The sequence below is a fragment of the Diospyros lotus genome, chromosome 3 (genome assembly GCF_014633365.1).
Source record: "Diospyros lotus cultivar Yz01 chromosome 3, ASM1463336v1, whole genome shotgun sequence".
Lineage (NCBI taxonomy): Eukaryota > Viridiplantae > Streptophyta > Magnoliopsida > Ericales > Ebenaceae > Diospyros > Diospyros lotus.
In genome coordinates this window covers 35,770,221-35,794,078 of record NC_068340.1, presented here as the reverse complement: position 1 = coordinate 35,794,078, position 23,858 = coordinate 35,770,221, and the positions used below count along the sequence as shown (strand labels likewise).

Sequence of the window (23,858 nt, the reverse complement as noted above, 5' to 3'; positions counted from 1 at the left end):
TGAAGAACCGCCATATATATGCTCTCTGGAGTCTGGATTAATGCAATCAGCCTGTCGACGTTAATGGCGTAATAGATCCAATATTTTCTTGACCAGGAGGTAGCTTAATTGATGACTCAACCAGCTTCTGTACGTAGCCTCTAGCTAGGCTGAAATTTATATATAATACAAAGAAGAGATTTTTCATAATTAATTCATCTGTATATATATACACGAAAAGAAAAACCCACCAAATATTAGGTTTAACTTTCTGTTGTTGTTTTCTGAGATAATCAATATTAGAGTTAGTCAAGAAGAGGGCAAAACTTAATTAACACATCTGTTTTTAGAATTAATTTATTATTGTTGCTCTTAAATTATGCACGCAGTGACTCGCGCACACACACACATACACACACACATATATATATATATATGTTATTATCTCATGCATGAAGGAGAGATTGTTTGATCGATCAGCTAGCTTAGCTAGCTAGTGCTATATACAGTGCATGGTCTGCAGGTCAGCTACATATATATATATATATATATGGCAAGGCAGATTTGCCCATCTTCTGTCGGCAGTTTATCTTCTACGTACGTACAGATCTTAATTGTTTGCTTCTCAAGGAATTAAGTTGTCATCTGCAGCGTACAAATTAATAGTTTCCTGGATTTGGTCTTCGGATCACCAAAAATTAATTAAGCATCATCATCTCAGCCTGCCCATTACTATTACTAAATAATTCTCTCTCTCTCTCTCTCTCTCTCTCTCTCTCTTGTGTTGCTTCACTTGAAAATCTTAGATTACGTGTTCTCTTTACTGTTTTCATATCGTTTTGAGTTTTTAATTTTTTTTAAATATTAAAAAAGAGTTTAATTTATTACCTTTAAAAATAAAAAAAAATTATAAATGAAGCCTAAGGGTGTTTTCAGTTAAAACACACTAAAAATACCAAAACGCATAAAACAATCCCTCACACACCCCCAATAATCTCAACAAATCTCTCGTTTCTCTCTCTCTCTCTCTCTCTCCACTCTTCTCTTTTTTCTCCTTTCTCTTTTCTTCTTAAACTATTGTCAATCACGCCCGCCGCCGCCGCCAACAACTTCTCTTTTCTCCTTCATCCTCCATCGCCAATGGCTGAAGTCAATGATGATGGTTTGATGATGTCGATCGATAGCCAAGCAGCATTGCCATGGTAAGGGCAAGAAATAACGACCATGGCAAAGCAATAAAGACTGACAGCCATGACGATGTATAAAGCCATGGTTGGTCGAACATGGCAAAGGCGCTCAAGTGGTCGCAATCGGAGATGATGATGCATCGAAAGAGAACATTGACGATTGGTAACGATGGAAGGCAACATTCATGGCCATGGAGCCTTCCGCTGTCGACGACACATCATCGGCCATGGTGATGACCCTAATTCCCTTACTAGTAATGTGAAAGAGGTTTTTGATCGTTGGAAACCATCAACCACGATGGTCAGTGGTGATTGACAGTGGACTTTTAGTTTTGACCAAAGATTAAAAATTAGATCTATAAAAATTCAGCCATTAAATTTGGCCTATTTTTGTGTATGTTAACCCCCTTGATTTGGCGTTTCTAATGGTAGATTCTGATGGTGTGAATCTCAGGCTAGCGGTGGTCACCGACTATGGAGAAGATGCAGGCGCCAAAGAGAATAAAAGAAGAAAAAGAAAAAGAAAGGAAAAAAAGAAAAAATTATTCTTAAAATTTGAAAACAAAATTATATATTTATTTAAAATTTTAAAAATATAGTATATCTTTATTATAATTAAAAATATAGGATAACATATAGTATATTATTAAGTGTATTACATATATTATGTACAATAATATTTAATATAAAATGTTATATTAAAAAGAGTTAATTTTATTATTTAATAATCAAATTCATTGAATAAAATATCATAAAATATTTTTTTTAGTTCTCTGTTCTAAGAAACAATTTTTTAAAATGACAAAAAGAAACATTTTTAAAAATCTCAAAACAAATACTTAAAATAAAAAATTAAAAATGAACTCACAACTGAAAATTGAAATACGAAAAGAACACAATCTTAATTTTGCTACACAATTTGTTCCTATGTCATGTTATATTTCTTGTTCTTGGGTCGTTAGGGTTTTTTTTAGTAGTTTTTTGGATTTTACTTGAAAAAGAGAAAAAAAAGTTAAAAGTACTTTCTATTAGAGCTGACAATTTTGAACACGATCTGATTACACAACACAACACGAAGTTAAGCAGGTTAGGGTTGGGGTTAATCGGGTTCAGGTCATAAACGGGTCAACCCGTTTATGACACGATTATTTTTGTGTCTTAGGCGAGTCAACCCATCTAACCTGTTTAAACACGAAATGACACGTTTAATTAAACGTGTTAACAGATTGACCCGAACACGTTAACACGATTATATACGAAATGACACGTTTAATTAAAGGAGTTAGTGGGTTGATCTGAACACATTAACACGATTATACACGAAAAAACACGTTTAACAGGTGACACAACACGATCCATTTAAATTAAACGGGTTAAACAGGTTAACAGGTGACATGACACGATACGACACATTTAGTTAAACGGGTTAAACGGATCGTGTCGTGTTACACGTTTAATAAACGTGTCGTGTTCGGGTTTAAAGAATTTGACATGATGGTCGTGTTCGGGTTAGCCTGACACGTGTTATACGTGTATCTCGACACGACACGATTATAATCTGCCAACACGAATTGTCACCCCTACTTTCTATGGGCTAAGTTTTTTTTTTTTTTGGGAGAGGGGGGGGGGGGGGGAGTTGTGTTTCAATCGAATTAAAATAAAAATAAAACCAAGACTAGGAAGTGATTAGGTTAGGATGATATATATATATATATGTAATGTGAATATTATTTCACAAATTCATTCTAATGAAAATAAGAATAAATTGCCAAATATTATATTATTGCAACATTTATGTTACCTATAAACAAGAAAAATGTCATCAGAATAATATGACAATGATATCTTGGATATAATTAATAATATTTTTCTTAATTTCATTGATCTACTTGCTTTTTTTATTAATTCTTACATGTATGTTGGATTCTTACTTAAAAAGAAGTGGATAAAAAGTCTTGAATGAGTCTGTCTTCTCTTATTAATTAATAAATCACGGCACCCACTATTAAACATAAAAGCAAACTAATTAGAGAGGAAAAGGACGTAGCAAGCCCTTAATTATACCAAGTTGTTCCACTAAATATTAAATAGATCGAAAAGCAAATTGATTAGAGAGAAAAGTCACCTAAGAAACCATTAATTATATCAACTTGGAAAAAGGGGGGTAGTTGGGGTTGCATATCCGGGGTCCGATTTTCCTGTGACTTTCAACTTGATAGGTCTTCTCCTATATATATATATATATATATATATATGAACACCATGTGAAAGTTTGGAATATTCCAAACATAAAGAAACATCATGTTGGATTTCATCACACGAAACAAGTAGTGATTATCCTAATTAGAAATTAAAATTTACTCAATTTAATAGTTTGTTTGTGGGCATAATAATTAGAAGAACAGTTAAACTTTTTACAATAAAAAAAAAAAATTTAAGTATGGAGAGGCTTTTTACTTGTAAAATTACAAATGTGCCCCTATACTCATCTCGATGTGCCCGCACATCTTTATTTCATGTATGTATTATATTTTGATAAGTGACTCTTCACATGATCGTAATTATAGACATCAATGTCAATGTCAATCTAAACGAAAAATCAAAAGGGTAAGAAGGAAAAAACCTTCCAAGTTGTGGAAGTGGGAAGGGAGGGAGGGAGGGAATAGCGAAACTAATGGAGGAAAAGAAGAAACAGCTTTGTGGAAAATGGATTCCCCCCCATCTTAAAGGTGTGTACTAATTAATGAGTAAATTAAGTGGTGAAACCACAACCACTTGAGAGAGAGAGAGAGAGAGAGAGAGAGAGAGAGAGAGAGAGAGAGAGATGATGATGATGATGATTAAAGTTGTTTGGGAAAATAAAACCTAGCTAGTTGGGGGAGGTAGTTCCTCAATTGGCCCTAATTAATTCATTTGTGAAGCACAACAATCCATGGATCCCTTAATTTCACACATATATTTTTGAGCAAATTACATGCAAGTAGGGAATTGAAAAATGGAGTTGTTTCTAACAACTGGGGTTTGGTTGATGGATTTGTAAAAAGAGAGCATTATTCAGCATTGGGATAAGAGATTAGGGTGACAGATTAAAATATATAATAAGGGCACCAAATGGTTAAGTTTGATTCAAATATTTTAATATAAAGCTTATCATAAATATATTTAATAACAGATCGAGACACATTTATAAGGGGAATATTAATTAATGGAACAAATATTTTGTAAAGAGAGAAAGAGCAAGAGCAAGAACAACTTGGTAAAATATATTTGGGTATAATTTAATCAGTTATAAAAGTTTTACAAAAATTTAAAATTCATAATTTCGTATATAACTAATTAATGTCTAATGAATGGGTAGCAAAAAACATGACGTAAATTAATTGTCCTTTTCCTCTTCTTGTACTTTATTATAATAATAATAATTAAACAAGTTGCAAGTCATCTAAAACTGGTGTTGTAAACTTCATATATATATGTTTTCTAATTTGGACTTTTTATTTTCCTCCAATTTACCCTTTTTATATGTTTATCAAATTTTCTTCCTGCAGGATGCTTGACCCCTTTGATATTCTTCTTGCAATGCAACATGATTGAATTTAGTGACAAAGGGCTTTCTCCCCTCCAACCCAACCCAACTAGATAAAGATCCTCCTATTCTATTCTAAAAATATAGATAAATAATTAGATCACAATAAATTAAGATTCGTACTAATAAATCGTAGGTTCGATTATTTATTTTGCACAATGAAACAAAGTTTCTATTTACGATTTATCTCTTATGTCGAAATCGATGACACGAGTAATGAAAAATCATATAAATATGATACTTCCAAGATCAAGATCCTTTTTTTTTTTTCTATAGAATATTAATCTTTAATGTCTCTCCTTTGTCATCATTCACAATATTATTCAATCACACACTCAAGGATTCTATTTTTTAAAATAAAATATTATTTTCTTTACCACCTATATATAATTATATATGTAATTAATCAATTATATGGAAGACTTATAAACTAAATACTGTTTATTATTTCACATATTAGCCTTCCATTTTGGTTAGTTAGTTAGCATTAAGGGTATTTTTGAGATTTTCTTTTACCATATTCGGGTTCCCATCCAACCATCCACGGCAGAGGTCAAAACTCTGAAAGGGCGTCGGCAGTCATTCCGCACGGGACACGGAGGGGCAGTTTTGTCATTTGAGGGAAGCTGCCAAGTGAGTGAGTGGTGGTCTCGTAAATAAGAGGGAGAAGGAGGGGCAATAAGCTAGGAGACTGCGTCCAAAGCGAGGATGTGCAAGTTGAAGGGCCACTTGCGCGTCCGGCGTAAGCCTCTGCGTCCTCGATAAGGATTAACCCCTTCATATATAAATATAAATTAAATAAAAAAGAAAAAGAAAACAAACAAACAAGAAAGAGAAAACTTCCGTGCCCTCTCTCTTTCTCTTTCTCTTATTCCTCGTAAGTAAGGCCATAACTAACTTAATACTACAACTTGACAAAATAAAAAATCTCTCTCTTTCTCTCTCTCTCTCTCTTTCTCTTTCTAACAGATATATAAACAACCATATATCTCCTTTAACGCGTAATTTACCTAAAACGGGGAGGAAGAAGAGGAAGAAGAAAGAATGCCTACGTCTCTTCAGCTTCACAGAATCAACACCACCAACCACCACCGCTCGGCGGCGGCGACTGTGGGTTGTCACAGCAATAAGCGGTCATCGCAAACCATATGGCGGCTTCCTCCCTCCGTTACTTTCCTCCCCGACGAAGCCCTGCACTACCACACCCACGCGGTGGGGCCCGGCCAGTGCTGCTCCGCCGTGGTGCAGGAGGTGGAAGCGCCAGCAGCCGCCGTGTGGTCCGTCGTGCGCCGCTTCGACAACCCCCAGGCCTACAAGCACTTCCTCAAGAGTTGCCACCTCATCGTCGGCGACGGCAACGTCGGCACTCTCCGGGAGGTCCACGTCGTCTCCGGCCTCCCCGCCGCCTCCAGCACCGAGCGCCTCGAGATACTGGACGACGAGCGCCACGTCTTCAGCTTCAGCGTCGTCGGCGGCGACCACCGCCTCAACAACTACCGCTCCTTCACCACTCTCCACCAGTCGCCCACAGGCTCCGGGACCGTCGTCGTCGAATCTTACGTCGTCGACGTACCGCCGGGAAATACGAAAGACGAAACTTGCACGTTCGTGGACACCATCGTCCGGTGCAATTTACAGTCGCTGGCCCAGATCGCTAAAAACATCAATTGTATGTAAATCGCTTTTGTTGAGCCAATAATTAATTTTTCGTGAACTTGGGTTGTGGGTTTGGTGGTTCATCGTCGATCATTCAAACCCAGAATCGAAAATTTTTCAGCCAGATATATAGCTAGCTAGCAACGTCGTATATTATATATATATATATATATATGCTATATGCTAGCTAGGTTCCTTCTGAGAGATTCCAATTGTTAAAGTTGATAATACGTACATGAACATGATCTTAATTAGAGTTAATTACTTGTATTTTGTGTAAATTAATGTTTCTTCGAAATTGTTAGTTTGTTCATGTTTCATTTTAATTAATTTCTTGCCGGGTGAGTATATATATATTTTCCAATTTCCAGTTACAGTAACTAATTAAGATGCGTGAATTTTAATCCATTTAATTTGATCGATCATCAACTCTCCAGCTCTCCAAATTAATATTAATTTTTCTTCTTAATTTCTATATATATATATATATATAGTCATAAAAATATATACATAAATTCATTGTTCTGACATTTTCCATTCCGTTTATGTAACCAAATGTAGATATATATATCTTGCAAACTATATATATATGATATATATAGCTCTTGGCCTTGGTTAATATATATTGTTGTCCACTGCAACATATTTGTTGCAAATATACTAAGAACTAATTAACATCTTTAATTATATATTAGCAGCCACGTGATCATACTCTTACAAAATCTTTATAAAAAATATTATCATCAGAATCATCTGATGTAATTTTTTTAATTTATTTTTTGTCAAATATATATATAATCATCAATAAATCACATTCTAAATTTATATATATATAATAAAATTATTTTCAATCCGCATTAAAAACAAATTAAGAGTTATCAAGGATATTTAAAACATTAATTTAACAACTTAATAAATTAATTATCAAAAAATTAATACAGTTTGAATCAACATTATATATATATATATGTATACCATTATTCCATGTGGATGAACAAAGCATTTGTATTAGTTATTCTTAATGGATAGCCACTTAGGCTGCGTTCTAGCTCTTTGTTGTTTTCAAGTCATTTTTAGTTTTTAATTTTTTAAAATAATGAAAACGCGTTCTCGTTACTGTTTTTAAGAATGTATTTTTGAAAATAAAAAAAATTATAAAGAAAACTCGAAACAATAAAAAATTATTTTGAATATTTTAATCTAAAACAAACACTAAACTCTAAACTAATTGTTCAATTTTGTGTATATTGAATTAAATATTTTTTTTTCTCTTATGTAATCGAGGGCACGAGCATAGAGGGCTGCGCAAGGATGGTCATCTCAAGTAAATATTTTTTTTTAATAATTCACACTAAATTATTCATCTATATATAATAGTTGCCATCAATGTAAGTTTAATTAATTAAAAGTATTTTGGGACTTTTGACTCATAATTTAATTTTGAAAAGAATCATCACAATTAGAAAAGATAAGTGGAGGAATCCAACAGCTAGCAGTATAGCGGCTGCACCAACTTGTTAGGAAAACAAATACAAGTTGGCATAGTAGTTATTTGTGGCCAGCTCCGTCTTGTTTTCTATATATATATTATAAATGTGTGGGGGGCAAAGAAAGAAAGAAAGAAAGAAAGAAAATTATATATAGAAGAAATGGCAAGTTGGGGGGTGCAAGTGGGGAAGAAGGCTCTTAATTTGGTTGATGGATAGATGGATATATCAATATCAATATATATCCCTTTCTTCAATTGCGCGAATTCCATGTTGGAAGTTGTGAAATGGTCAATTCTTTCGTTTCTAATTATTATAAACATACAACATAGTGGGAGGGAGGGAGGGATCACAATTTAAATATGCGAATTTGAATAAAATATGACAACATGCCAGCAGGCAGGCGCATCTCTCTCTCTCTATATATATATACATATATATATGTGTGTGTCTTATTTGAAAACTTAATTAAGATATTTTTAATAATATTCAATAAATATTGTATATTTATATTAATATAATATAAAATGTGATACACAGTGGATGAGTGTCACAACAATATGACAACTAAGCGTTTAAATAATATCTTGATGATATGTATGTACCCTTTAATTTCCAAAAGTGCATTTAAAGTATAAAGTTAGTTTTTTTTTTTTTTTCTTTTTCAACTGGGCTCTTTAAATATACAGCATGTGGGATGTTTTGAAAAGAAAATAAAATAAAAGTCATATAAGTGAATTATTATATGATAGTTTAAAAGATAAAGTTTAAATATCTAGGGCCACCAAAAAAGAATGGGTATACTTTGTAATTTTAAAATTTCTAGGGAAAGAGATAAAAAAAAAGTCAATATTTTTTCATGTGACTTTAGTATTTTTACATAAAATTATTGTAGTTTAAATGCAGTATTTGAGGTTTTGTGAGTTTTTTTTTTTTTTGTTAAACAACTCATTTTTGAAAATTCTTCCCGAGAATGGATGAAAAACAGTATTGCTCATAGTAGAGATTTGGGGTATGCAATCGGTTTGATATGATTATGAAATCAATTGAAAATCACTAACCGAACCAAGGTATATAATCGAACCGAACTGACCGAGTCATTCAAATTAATCGAAATTGAACTAATCCAATTTTAAACGACAATAACTAAATCAAAATTGAAATAGACCGATAAAATCGAACTGAAAATTGAAAATCAAAGATAATAAAAAAAAAATCGAACTAACCGAATAACCGAACCGAAAAAAGTTAGGAAAAAATAGACAAAAGAGCCTAAACTAAACTAAAAAATGGCGCTTATTGTGGTTCAATTTGATTTTTCAGTTATTAATATCAAAAAAATCAAATCGAATTACCAAAATTCTTAGGAGAAATAACTGAACCGAATCAAATCAAATAATTGAAAATCTTGGAGAAAATAACCGAATCAAACTGTTACTTGTGAAAAATCGAACCAAACCAATAAAATCGATCAATTCAATTTGATTAGTTCAATTTACCCAAACTCCGACTTACCCTGACTGGAAGGTGTCAAAATGGAAAAGGTTCACCTTTAGGAAAAGTCTATTTGCAACTACCTTTTTTTGCTCTTCACAGTCACCTTTTACAATTACATAATTATTTTTCAAAAATACTCTTTTACACAACTATCCCACTTACGTCACCCATCTAAGGTTGTTAAAATCGTAAAATCGTAAGAGGGTATTTGATATGTAAAATCATAAAATCGAGTGCGATTCAACTTTAAAATCGTAAAATCGTAAGGGTTTTTGATACAAAAAATCGTAAAATCGTACCCGTAAAATCAGGAGTTTAACAACCATGCACCCATCATTGTACCCGACCATCATCACCCATTATTGCTGACAGACCAAGCTCTCACCGGCAATAGCCACCAGCTCTCACCTCCTACCCATCATCACACCCATTTTCCTCTCTCTCTCTTTCCTGCAGGCGTTCCTTGCGGCCGCCATCATTTCACTCGAACCCTAGGGTTCAGTTGCGTTTAAACATTCCCAAACGCACCCAAACCCCAAGGTTTGGAGGTGTTTAGACTTGCCGGGTTTGGGGAACATTGGTGGGGGAGAGAAAGAGAGAGAGAGGAAGAAAGTGGGTTAGATGGGAGCAATGCTAGCAGGATAGAGAGATGGAGGAAAGTGGGTACGATGATGGGTGAGAGGCGGGAGCTGATAGTGGCCGCATTAGTCATAGCCACAAGTGGGAATTGGGTTGCCGGCGATGATCGGTAGTTGCAAGCAAGGGATGACGATGGGTGGCTAGAGTTGGAAAATGGGCAGGCTAAGCCGAGCCGGCCCACCTTCCGCTTATTTTTTTTGCCTACCCATTTCGTGGGTAGGGCCGAATTTGGCTCGCGAGGAATGTGGGCCAAGCCGGGCAATGGGAAATGGGGGCCTGACACGATCCTATAACCCTTAATAAATGGGCGAAAGCAAGCCAAGCCGAGACGTGGACTTGCTTGGTCGAGCCAAGCTGGGCCATAGGCTTGTAAGCATGGCCATGCCATCTTCGCAAGCCAAATCTTCTCTTTTGATTTTTCCTTTGATTTGATGCAGCCATTCTTTTTTCCTGTTTAAATCTCCTCATTATTTTTTCTACTTTGATTTCTTGTTCAAATTTTTCAATAATTGCGGGACGTATTCCCTTTAAGAGGAAAGATCGCTCCGTTTGTGGATGGCCCTGTATTGTCATTATGCTCTAATTCATTAGATTTATCGTATAAATCTATTCCTTATTTGTCAAATTTAATTTGGTCTAATTACTTTCCTGGGTTGTGTCGGTGCGGAGGGTCATCTTGGGCTATGGGTTTGGCCGAGTTGCGGGCCACAAAGTACTAGCTTGACATGACCTGCATTATTGGAACCAGGCCGACACGTTTGCTACAGTATCGGGTTGATGGACTAGGTTGGGAGGCGAGTCCATTGACCGCTGACCCATTTGTCAATTCTATGGGTGACTAAGGGTAAAAATACTTTTTTCTCAAAATATGAATATAAAGAACAAAAATAGATGGTTACATATAAAATTTTTCTTGTCTTCATGTAATTTAAAGGCCAAACTGCCTTTGCCACTTCACAGTATAAGTTTAAGGCATGCGTTTTATTTTGTAGGTAAAACCACCCCAGCAGGCCTCTCAATGGAGTAGGCCCGGCCTAGACATGTCAGTTTCGGCCCCCCCACCCATCCCAAGATAAGAGCTGGCCCAAATTTATTTAGAAAAACGGGCAACTTCTCATTGGATTAGAGATGTTCATGTGTAGTTGCAATTCATTAGATTATGATAAGTTAAAGATTATTGAATTATGATAAATTATAATTTATATTAATTAATCGTGAGTTTAATTCTTTATCTAATACAGTGAGAAAAAATATTTACGTATAATTTATCTCTTTTATTAAAATTGAAAACACAAACAACAGGGATCGCATAAGAATAGTAATCCTAAGAACTATTTATGTATATATGGTAGAGTCCGGCCCAAAAACTCAACCCAAGATTTTCAAAAAATTGCCCAATTGTTGCTGATTTTAGAAAGAAATTAATATGACTGGCCCGTTTGAAAAACTGCACTGATCGATCAGCTGAAATAAACTTAATTAGTTTTGAGTTATTGCTGATTTTAAATAATCTGAACTCAATATATAATTGAACATCTATCTTACTCTTAGTGATTGCAATTTTGACAGTTCAATTTAAAATTTGACCATTATCATGCACACAGAAACTGGTTTTCTTTTCATGGAGTTCTAAGTTCTAAAATAGTTTTAAAATGGAAAAGGGGCAAAAATGGATGAACATTTGAATCTATAGATAGTGATTGGCGATGCTGAAAACATATTTGATTGTTACCCATCACTTTGGTTGGACACAAAACAATTAGACAAAGGTAATCCTGTTTTGGGAAAAGAAGAATAGAAAAAGGGGGACACATGTAGTGCCGTATGATACTGATTTTTCTCTAGTGCGTGTTCTTTCATAAACTTTATGATATTCTATTTAATTAATTTCTTTTGGACTAACTTAACCATTAAATACTATTTTTGTCACATATTTTAGCATTTATATTCTGGAAGAACAATTACGGTTTGAAGACTTCTACCTACTTGGATATTACATCAGTCTCAACAAATTCAATCATATGGATTATAAATTTTTCATTTTTCCAAAAAATATATATATGTTCTGTTAAGTAACATTGACGAACCATGTGACTTTCAAATGAGCTGCTTTCTTCACATTCAAGTAATTTTAAGTTTTTTAATGATTTCATGGGTAGAAAAGCTTGGCGAAGAGGAGCTCATTCCAAGTGTCTTGAAGCCCCGGCAAGCACCAGTGGATGCAGTCGGCATAGCTCACCGGATTGGCCAGCTGCTCTGCCGTCAGTGGCCGCCATTGCTTCTTGTAGATCGACGTGTGGGCGTCCTTCCGGTATCCGGAAAGTTGGGTTATGTTCAAAAACGTAATCTTCACCTTTGATTGGCTTCCCCTTAGCACTTCTCCAATCACCTCCATTATGCTCCGCTTCGTGTCCGATCCCCAGTACGCCGGATCTTCAATGATCGCAGTTTCGTTGTAGCAGTTGCCGGTCTCCTCGCCTCCCCATTCAACGCTCCTGCCAAATCAACCCCACCAAAATTAATCAAATAAGAAATAAGGCTCCCAGCCTAATTTACTAGGGTATCGAAAAGTCTTAATATATATAATTACTTCTGGTGAGACGGCGACATGCTGGCGAAGAAGACCCTGGTTGTCTTGGGATTCATGTTTTTCCTAATCCATCTCACCATACTCTTGATTGCCAAACGATAAGCATCTTCTGTCGGCAGCTCCACGATTTCTTTCACTTCGTCCTGAAAGGACCCTTGGCTGCGGATGAGAAGCCATGATCAGACCTTAAAGAAGCTAGCTAGGAGACAACAGAAATAATTGATTATATAAGAAATTAATTGACGAGTTACAGTATCTTGAACTTGGCCCCGGTCATCCACCAAAGATAGGTATTGAAGACCAAAATGTCGACTCCTTTCCAGTGCCGGCCGTGCTTGTTAATGGAGCCTCGCCGGACAATTCTGTCCGACAGCCTGTGTATGACGGCGTCATCGGCGTTTGATTCTAACAGGAAAGGCGCCCAGTAGAATTCAACAGACGCGTTGTAATCCTATATAATATACGAAACAAGAGGAAATCAAAAGCTATATATATATATATATATATAGAGAGAGAGAGAGAGAGAGAGAGAGAGAGAGAGATTTCTGAGAGGTTAGGTTGTTATATAATCACCTTAGCTCTGAAAATGGTTAGGGAACCATTGGTTTCCATGGATTTGGCAGCTTCTGGGATGGCTCTGTGGAGAAGACAAACCATGGAAACGAACTGGCCGCGGTTTAGAGAATCGCCTACGAACATCATCCTTTTCCCTCGAAGCGTCTCCAGCATTAGCGTCGCATTGAAACTGTATTCTTCCAGACAGTAAAATAGACATCATCTAATATATCTGTAATCTATTCCTCGCTACTTAGCTAATATTTGTTAATTAAGATATAAATTAAAAATAAAATAAAATATATATAAACAATATTTTAATAAAATTATTTTTCATTATAAATTTTTTAAATAAATTAAATTATCTAAAATCTCATAGATAAATTAAATTATATTATTCAATAATTTTTAATACTGTAAATAATATTTTGATGAATTATATATTAGATATAATAATATCATCAATATATTGTATCTTACCCTTACGCCGTATGAAACGTGAATAGTACCCCTGCCCAAGTGAAGTCCCAACCCTCTGTTTTTATTTATAATATATAATAATATTAATGTTCTTATAATTTGAATGAATGAAACTTTTAAATAAAAGTTAATAATTTCAACCAAACTAATGTTTCTCTAACTAAGAGAGAAGAAACCATAATGATAACTTGAAATATAAAACTCTCATTCGTATTATATTAATAAATATTTTTTTTGTCACTATAACTATAAAAAGAATATAGCATAAATGCTAACCACAATAATTAAATTATTTAAATATTAAAAATAAAATATACTTATTTTATTATTCTTAAAACAATATATAATTACAATTACCTTTATGAAAATAACTTAAAACCAGATTATTTAGTACTCATCTCGGAAATACGACGCTTAATTAAAAACATAGATAAAAAAAAAAACTTAGCAAGTTTACTCCCACCCACCCACCCACCATTCACATCAAGCACATAGAAACAAAAGACTTAATAACAGACAATAAGAAAGTGTCTTTTGTGATAATCAGGTTTAGCGAAATAATCATAGATTAACATGATGATGATCCTCGTGAGACCGTGCAGCCGGCAACATCATGCACCCACCTGGCCAACACCCACGACGTCATGGGAGTAGAGTAGAGTAGAGTAGAGTGAGTAGTTCAACTAACGTAACCTAACGTAAAATGCTCCACGCGTCTTTCCACTATTTTAATTAATTTCCTTTTCCATTCGCCGTCCGAACAAAACCCAAAAGGAATAATCATTTCATTTAATTAACCTCTACTCAGTTAGAAACTAATTTAAAAGGAATGATTTGATTTTAATTACCCTGGAAGAGAACAGGCGTGGGGTTGCCATCGCCAGAACTGATACTCCTTCTCCGGGCGGCCGTGTTCTTGACACGTCAGCTGCGGCTGTATGTACGGGCACTCTGATTCCTCGTAAAGCGGCCGAGTCGACTCGTCCCTCACCCACCTCCCGCTGAATACGTCACAACCTTTCTCCGTCTCGGTCTCGCCCACCGCAAACGTCAATATTTTCGTCGAATCTAAATTTTGATCATCGAGACGCCCAAGATTTTAATTAGTATTAATAGTAAAAAGAGGGATTGGAAAATTCGGATTCGTTTACCGTTTTTTCTGTTGGAGTGATCGGAGACGGGATCGGCGTGGAAATGGAGCTGGCTGAAGATGCAGAGGAACTCCTTGCCTGAAAAAATGGCGTAGAGGAGTAAGGCGAGGAAGGTGAGGAGGTAATAAGGCGGGAGACGGAGCTTTCTGAGGAGGAGAGAGGTGCAGGAGCAGGACGAAGCAGAAGAAGTGAGAGGCGGCTTCATCTCCTCTCGACTGTGTCCACGACAAGTAAAACGAAAGGACGGTGCTATATAAGCAAAGAATACCTGGAGAAAGGGGCAAACATGAAAATTAAATTACAGAAAATTTTATATTAAGATTTTAGTTTAACCATCGTAATAAAGATTATTATAATCATAAAAATCTCACTAATTATAATTAGGGAAATAGCATAAAAAATTGATAAAATGTCTCAATTGTAAAAAAAAAAAAAAAAAAAAAAAAACACACATTATTCTAATCTCATTAAAATTTAAGTTCAATTTAGTAAACTTAAAACATATTTACTTCATTAAATGACATTGTCTTATTTTTAATTTGCTTGGTATGGCAACTTCAACTACTTGTCTAATCCTCAACGCATAGGATGGAACCCAGAAAATAAGCAGTTTATTTCATTTTAATTGATGGATCAACTCAATGTCTTATCTTACTTATTTTGGTTAATTACGTTTATCCCCTCAAACTATTGCTAATTCTCATTTTAAGTCTCCTAACACAAAACATTTGGACTACTTTTGACGGCTGAAATTTGTACCTTTTTTTATCAACAAAATAATTAAAATTATAATCTTAAAATATTATATTATAGATTTTTGATTGATTGGTTTTATTGTAATACAAACATTAATTCTTGGTTTTAGAATCCTACAAGAACTTTCTTTCATATTAATATAATAATTATTTTTTAATGCAATTTAATTACTTTCATTAGTTTTGATCATTTCAATAAAATCAAATTTTAATAGCTTTGATTTAATTAAGTTTTATTATAAATAAATTGGACTCGATTACTTAAATTATTACTTTATACTCGACCGAATTAGTAATAGTATGAACTCAAAGATTACAGATGTCAAAGCTCGTCCCTGCTGCCCGACCCGGGCCTGTGCTTTTCTTCCTTGGCTGCACTAAAAAATATAAATTAAAGGAGGGTGTAACGGGCCTAGTGAGTCGGCCTAAATTTCCCCGGGCATATGGGCCTTTCCAGGCCGGCCCGCCATTAATAGTATCGAAACAAACCCCTAAAAGCGAATTCTGAACGGCGGTGCAGTGAAACGTCCACAAGCTGGCATGGCCGCGGCGACGGAGCCTCCGAATCCCAACGGAGCCCTAACCAACACTCGCTTCTCCGACCTCCACCCGCCTCTCTGTCCTCCAGTTCTCGACGCTCTTGCTCGGTTCGGTTTCGAGTTCTGCACCCCCGTTCAGGCCGCCACCATCCCTTTGCTCTGCAGCTTCAAGGATGTCGCAGTCGACGCCGCCACCGGTTCCGGCAAAACTCTAGCCTTCGTCGTTCCCCTCGTCGAGGTCCTCCGCCGCACCTCCCCGGCGCCGAAGCCTCATCAGGTTTCTCTTCCCTTCTATATGCGTGTGTAGCTGTTCTGGCTCGAACTGCAATTTGAATATTGAATTGTAATTCGTATGCACTTTTAGCCTTCCTTTTTATTTGAACTATGTGTAATTCCATGAGTGAGGGATTCGTGTTGATGTGGTCTTAGAGTTATTGTAGATGCAGGTTTTTGAAGTGATTTAAGACCAGTTGCGGTATGTATGTAGTTCTGGGCAATCAAGTGAGATGACAGTAAGCAGAATGTAGCCACGATGAGCGTCGGAAGGTGTATGCGCGGCAAAGCTAGTTCAATAGATATGTCTAGAATAGGGAGGTAACATCTATTGAAAACAAAATAAAATAGTATAAGTTGAAATGGAGACATGTTAGAAAGTGATCCAGATGGTTCTGATGAAACACAAGCTCATATCGGGTTATTACCTATTGCGTTTTGCCTGAAGTCAGATAAATTTAGGATTGTTGATGATGCTTTTGGATTGAGGCATTTTGTGGGGAGCCCCTTTATGTTCATTAAGCTCTTACCTCACTTAACTAGTTCTAAACAAAGCACCAAGTGGGATGATTGTGATCAGTTTTAATGGTGCTTCTACGTGTTCTAAGATTACTTGCATTATTCGAACAATCAGTTTCATTTTGTGTTAATTGTGAGTATCTTGTGTTGTTAACCTCAGATATTTGTTTGATCACCGTCACTATTGATCAACAGGTGTTGGGGATTATAATATCCCCTACGAGGGAGTTGTCGTCACAAATATACCATGTTGCTCAACCTTTCATTTCAACATTGCCAAATGTTAAGTCCATGCTCCTTGTCGGAGGAGCAGAAGTAAAAGCAGACATGAAGAAAATAGAGGAGGAAGGTGCAAATTTGTTGATTGGCACACCTGGACGGCTTTATGACATCATGGAACGTATGGATATTATGGATTTTAGAAACCTTGAGGTTGGTATGAACTGTGCGATCAATATCTCATTGAATGCTCTTAATTTGTTTTGCCAGTTAATGTTCTTAATTACTTTCATCTATGTTATATTTCATTCTTAACAGACTACTAATTTTTTTAGTATGTTGCGAATAATGGTGCGGACCTTATCTCACTCATTTTGTACAGAAAATTGGCTTACATCTTTCTATTAAATTAAAGATTTATTTGACCAATGATGGCATAAACGCCTCATATTCTGTAAGATTTCAAGTTGTTCATCTGCAGTAGTATGACAGGACTTCCAACTTGAGTCAGCTCTTATTTTTAGATGCCATCTTTGGTAAAAATTTGTAATTTATGACTACTGTTCATGGCTGGACAGATTTTGATTTTAGATGAGGCTGATAGGCTATTGGATATGGGATTCCAGAAGCAGATAAATTCCATTATATCTCACTTGCCAAAGCTTCGAAGAACTGGTCTTTTTTCCGCCACTCAGACTGAGGCAGTTGATGAGCTATCCAAGGCAGGATTGCGAAATCCTGTGAGGGTTGAAGTTCGAGCAGAAACAAAGTCACTCGATGAATTATCATCATCTCAACAGTTACCCTCGTCCAGAACACCTTATGGTCTTCACCTTGAGGTATTATCCTGCTATTATCCATTTACCTATATAAATCTGTCCTTTAAATCAACAGTTAGTTGAAGTTGCTTTCACCAAATGGCTTTTTGTTTGAGCTACCGGCAACTGTTTTTTCAACAACAGTTTGATTTTGCAGTATCTTCAATGTGAAGCAGATAGGAAACCATCACAGCTTGTTGATCTCCTCATAAAGAACAAGTCTAAGAAAATTATAATGTGAGTTGAACATGGATGTTTTCTGGAAGATTGCTAACATGACTTGGCACATGAAATGATAATTATTTGGGGTTTTCTTGAATTGTTTACATACTTTCTGCAGCTATTTCATGACTTGTGCCTGTGTTGATTATTGGGGAATTGTCCTTCCACGGCTTCCTGCTCTGAAGGGTTTCTCTTTATTACCTCTTCATGGAAAGATGAAGCAGGTAAATATGTATAATTTTTTATGTGAGATTAGTGATTATTTCACAATTTCACAACTGATTCTACAGCCATCTCTTTTACATATTTTGTCAACTAGACAGCAAGGGACAAAGCGTTAGCTTCATTTACTTCTCTTTCCAGTGGCATTCTTCTATGTACTGATGTTGCAGCACGTGGACTTGACATTCCTGGCGTTGATTGCATCATACAGGTAGTTTAGTAATTATAAAATGCCCCAATTCGTTACCATCCTTTTTGATGACTTTTGAGCCATTTAATTTGATATTGGCTCAGTTGAGAATTTAGTATAGATAAAGTTCTGATGGCAGTCTGTTACCTACTTTTGGGTGAAATATTGGTTGAATTTACTGGGCAGTCACAAATCACCCCCCCCCCCCCCCCCCCCCCAAAAAAAAAAAAAAGAAGCTGTTGTCTAACAAGTTACCATATATGAGATGCAGTTGGCTGAACAGAAATAAACCACAGTAATGAATGATTTATTTTGTTTTTGTTCTTTTAGTTTTATGACATCACAAATGGAGGGTGATGAGAATATCATTCCTGAAAAATGAGAAATTTTTTTCTCTCTGTGCCAATGCAGTATGACCCTCCCCAGGACCCAAATGTATTCATTCATAGAGTTGGTCGGACCGCTCGGATGGGACGGCAAGGGAGTGCCATTGTCTTTCTATTACCTAAGGTTATAAAATCTTCGCTCTTGTCTTGGTTAATCCCTTCTTTTCTCTGACTGTCACTATTATTGTGATTCTGTTTATTTTTTTTCTTATTCCTATTAATTTGGGCTCTGAACCTCTGAATATAGGAGGAAGCATATGTAGAATTCCTGCGAATTAGAAGGGTTCCACTCGAAGAAAGAAAATGCTTTGATGAAGCTCCTGATATCGTTCCTCTTGTGAGTGTCATCTTTTTCATTTTCTTTTTGCCTTTTTGAATGGATTTTTTATTTTTTTGCTAGGTTAATGGATTTTTTTCAATGTTCATGCCTTTCCTTTGTTCTATTAACTTGTTCGGTGAATGAAATTCTGACCAGTATTGCACCTGGTCCTCACATGACTTTTGATATCATTTTGCCAATGAGTCAGTAATTAACACTTGGAATAGTCAGACTGTCTGTCATTTCCCTTTTACACTCCACACACGGAATCTTATCACTGCAGCCTTGCCCGGTATCAGGCAAGGTTGTGATACAATTCATTTGCCAATAAATCTGTTATTAGCTCCTAGAATTTTTCCCCTTTTCACCCTGAGATATACATGCTTCTCCAAATTACAAATAATGAACGAAGAGTCAAAAGATTGAAGCTTTCTTACAGATAATACCTTTTCTTTTAAACCAATTAGTATGTAATAGTAGGTTTTCCCATGTTAGTATCGTCATATGATGTAAGTGGTCAAATTATGTTTCAGATACGATCTGCTGGAAAGAAGGACCGTGATGTCATGGAAAAAGGACTCAGAGCATTTGTCTCTTACATCCGTGCTTATAAAGAGCATCACTGCTCTTATATTTTCAGGCAATTGCTGATCTTTGTCATGCTTCACTTGGAAATGCATGTCCTGCAGTCCTTTGTATTCTGAGTAAGGGTTCCATTGTTTCCAGGTGGAAGGAACTTGAAATAGGGAAGTTAGGAATGGGTCATGGTCTGCTGCAGCTGCCTTCTATGCCTGAGGTGAAACATCACTCACTTTCTACTGAGGGCTTTGTACCAGTTGAAGATGTCAATTTGAAGGAAATTAAGTACAAGTGAGCATGCGTCTTATTCTTTTGCTTTCTTGGATTTGAATATATAGAAGCTAACGACTGCTTGATTCTTAAGGACGGCTTAAAATGGGAACTGTTAAGGGGTTGTTCTTTTCATGTTTCAATTTTGAGTTTTGAATTAATTTTCAGTTTTATGTTTTGAGTGTCTGTTTTAAAATTGCTGAAAATGCATTTTTATTTTTCTGTAGCAATTTCCACATTTTGGAAATTTTGAGCGTGTTTGTGATGAAAACAGTCGAAATGATTTTTTGTTGTTTTGAGTTTTCTTTACAAATTTTTTTCTTGTTTTTGAAAATATGAAAGTAAACAAGTTTTCATTCTTTTGGAACTAGGGATAAGTCTCGGGAGAAACAGAGAAAAAAGAACTTGGAAGCAAAGAAAGCCATGAAACAAGAAGATCGAAAACCACTGAAGCTCAAAGCAATGGCAAACACTGCAGCTACTATCACCAAGAAGAAGACGGCAAAGCAGAGACGTGCTGTCCAGTCTATGGAAGATGACGATGAAATGGCGCGGGAATATCGCTTGCTCAAAAAGTTAAAGAAGGGAGCAATAGATGAAAGTGAATTTGCAAAATTGACTGGAACCGAAGACCTGTTATGAATAAATTGTTTTATGTTGAGCTCATGGAGTTCAGTTCACGGATGGCTGAGATATAAGTGAGAATGAAGTTCCAGGATGCCAGAAAGAAGACATGCTGTTGGATTGGCTTTTTAGTGACCTTGTTGATTCATGGGGTTCAGGTTGAAGCATTAATTTTCTGGGATAAAAAGTCACTCTGGCAGTGGCATGGATGGCAAGAGTTTTCCTCTGGTTAGATTTCTTTCAGGATAGAAGTAGAAGATCAGAAATATGAATAGAGCTGGTGCCATGCCTTGTTGTATTAATCAGAAAGATTCTCCTATAGGAAAGTGCAGCCTATGATGCCATTTGTCAGGATAAGCAATAGAAAATTATGTTTATTGGTATAGAGTTTGATTTTTGCATGGTTTCAGTCATTGTGGCATCTATAGTGTTAAGACTGTTAGATCAACTCAGTTGAACAAAAAAAGCCAGATGACATTATTAGTGCACGGGAACCCTCCATTTCCAAATGAAGAGTTATTTTTCACATTATTATCTTACTTGTATTTTATGAAAAAAAATAAATATATTTACAAGTCAAATTCATAATCTTTTAGTTGCAAAAGGGAAAAAATAACTTTGTTATTGCTACTAATATTTCCATTGAATTTGGTATCTAGGATAAATAAATCAACAGATTATCTCTCTTGGGAAATGAATTCTTGGCTGCTTTCTTCATCATGTTTATACTTTCATAACTTTTTGTGGTACCCATGGAGAGGAGTGAATGTGACTGTACTTCAACCTCTTAAAGAAGCATAGCATAGCATGGAAAGAAAATATATTTTTTGTTGGCATAAAAATATCATTATCTCAATGTTTTTAGGAACCTATTATTTGAGTTGACCCAATTGTAATTATCAAGTTCATGATTGGCCCTTTAGTAAAATGAGATAAGTGAGTTGGGTTGAAATGAGATGAGTTAAATGTGGTGACTTGATGTGAATTTGTTTGATAAAAAATTAAAGTTGAGTTGAGTTAGAATGTTAAATGACTAAAAGGAATATAAAAATTATAATTATATATAAATATGTATAAATTAAAATATATATATAAATGTTATCATTATATATAAAGTATATTTTAATAAATCTTTGTATAACTTGATCGAGTTGAGTTGGGTTAAAATGTTAAATTACTGAAAAGGACATTTAATCAATGGCTATTTTACAAAAACAGATTAGTTATGGAAAATTTATTATTTAAAAATACATTTTAATAAATTTGTGTATAATTTATAACTAGAGAATATGTAATTAATATGAGCATATATTTACTTTAACAAAAGAAAGAAAGAGAAAAAAAGAATTTAATTAGGGTTGCTAAAATTTGTAAGGCTAGTTTAACATTCCATCAAATTACACCTAAGAGTTATTGTAGAAATTTTGAATGAGTTATTGGTGATGATCTTACCGATTTTTTTATTTTTAAATTTTAGTTAAATATGACGATGATTCCTTAAATTTTATACGAGTTATTGAAACTACGTAATTACTAAAAAAATGTCAAAATAAAAATATGAATATATATATTTTTTACTAAAATATAAATAATATTATTAGACTTGAATATAGACCAAATGAGAAGTCACATTCAACCCCTAAAGGGTGTATATGGACTCGCTCGTTAGTTAAGATTTTGTTATAGTGACTCAAGGCTTATAAATTTAGTTAAATAATATGTTAAATAAAAATGAAGCAAACAAATATTTAATTAGTCTGAAAATGTATTAAATACTTGAGGTGTATGTAACGGGTGAAAGGGATTGAATTGAGAGAGCAGAGAAAACAAAATATAGCGTACAACTCATGCACGAGGACGAGGTGGGACATGTCCCTTTGTCCTATCCCCATAAACACGGTGAATTTTATTAAATTTTAAAATTATAATTATTTACTCATTAAATTTTTAAATTATAACCAATTACTCACTAAACTTTACTTAACATTAACCATCAATCACTCATTATAATTCCGTCAACTATTACAAATGAAAAATGCTAACGGAATCTAACGTGACAAAAATTAATTTAACATACACTTATTGAACTTTAAAAATGTAACTACTTACTCATTGAACTTTATTTAACGTCAACCATCTATCACCCCGTTACATCACCGTTTGATCTTGAAACACCCGTTACATCACCGTCTGATCTTGAAACATATTAAAAGATTTTGTATGCATTTAAGATCACTTACTTCTCAAACTAAAAGTCAAAAACTAAACAAATGATTCAAATAAAAAAAGCTACTGATGCAAACCAAAAGTAAAAAAAAATGTTTGCTTAGATTTTTTTATCTCCATTACAAATAACGAAATTCATAAAAAATATATTTAAAAATTAGACTAAAAGCCAAAAATTGATTGCAAAAATTGTATTTCTTCTATGCCAAAAACTAACAATCTTTAAACTCACTGGTAAATGTATTTTTTTTTTTTTTTTGTATTAGTAGCTTTTTTAATTTGAATAATTAGTTTAGTTTTTAGCTTTTGGTTTGAGAAGGAAATGATCTCAAATGTATATAAAAATCTTTTAATATGTTTCAAAATCAGACGATAATGTAATGTGTGTTTCAAGATAAGACAGTGATGTAACGGGGTGATGAATTGTTGACATTGAGCAAAATTCAGTGAGTAAGTAATTATATTTTTAAATTTCAATGAGTGTATATTAAATTAACTTTTGTCACGTCAGATTCCGTTAGCATTTTTCGTTTGTAATTGTTAATGGAGTTATAACGAGTGATGGATGATTTACGTTGAGTAAAGTTCAGTGAGTAACTGGTTACAATTTAAAGTTCAATGAGTAAATAATTACAACTTTAAAGTTTAATAAGTGTTTATTAATTTTACCCGAACTTTATTTGACTCAACATTAAGAGGTGTTTGGCCTAACATTTTTTAAGATGGTTTATAAGTCTTTCTATTTAAAAGTTATGTGAAATTTTTAAGTTAGTGTTTAAATTGATAATGTATTTAAAAAAATATGCTTTAAACTATTATTTATATAGTTATATGCACAGAAGGTGTTTCGCTTAGCGATTTGACTGCTTATAAGCTATAGTGAAGTTTAA

At 34.6% G+C, this 23,858-nt stretch overlaps 3 protein-coding genes across 3 annotated transcripts; 2 read left to right on the top strand and 1 right to left on the bottom strand.

Moving 5' to 3' along the window:
- The first annotated feature begins 5,695 nt into the window (after positions 1–5,695).
- LOC127796514 (abscisic acid receptor PYL4-like) lies at positions 5,696–6,689 on the top strand. Its single transcript, XM_052328676.1, has one exon. It carries the CDS (start codon positions 5,797–5,799, stop codon positions 6,427–6,429), a length of 633 nt encoding a protein of 210 aa, XP_052184636.1. The 5' UTR covers positions 5,696–5,796; the 3' UTR covers positions 6,430–6,689.
- Positions 6,690–11,986: 5,297 nt separating this feature from the next.
- LOC127797728 (protein trichome birefringence-like 33) lies at positions 11,987–15,038 on the bottom strand. The gene is made up of 6 exons (XM_052330854.1): positions 14,808–15,038; positions 14,505–14,724; positions 13,195–13,366; positions 12,873–13,072; positions 12,622–12,780; positions 11,987–12,526 (listed from the first exon to the last, which is right to left on the bottom strand). The coding sequence occupies exons 1-6, from the start codon at positions 15,010–15,012 to the stop codon at positions 12,181–12,183; spliced, it is 1,302 nt and encodes a 433-aa protein (XP_052186814.1). The 5' UTR covers positions 15,013–15,038; the 3' UTR covers positions 11,987–12,180.
- Positions 15,039–16,057: 1,019 nt separating this feature from the next.
- Positions 16,058–21,125, top strand: LOC127798513 (DEAD-box ATP-dependent RNA helicase 18). Its single transcript, XM_052332127.1, has 11 exons — positions 16,058–16,378; positions 17,089–17,325; positions 17,691–17,951; positions 18,088–18,167; positions 18,271–18,376; positions 18,472–18,585; positions 18,976–19,074; positions 19,198–19,287; positions 19,803–19,909; positions 19,996–20,139; positions 20,490–21,125. The coding sequence occupies exons 1-11, from the start codon at positions 16,103–16,105 to the stop codon at positions 20,758–20,760; spliced, it is 1,785 nt and encodes a 594-aa protein (XP_052188087.1). The 5' UTR covers positions 16,058–16,102; the 3' UTR covers positions 20,761–21,125.
- The last annotated feature ends 2,733 nt before the right edge of the window (positions 21,126–23,858 follow it).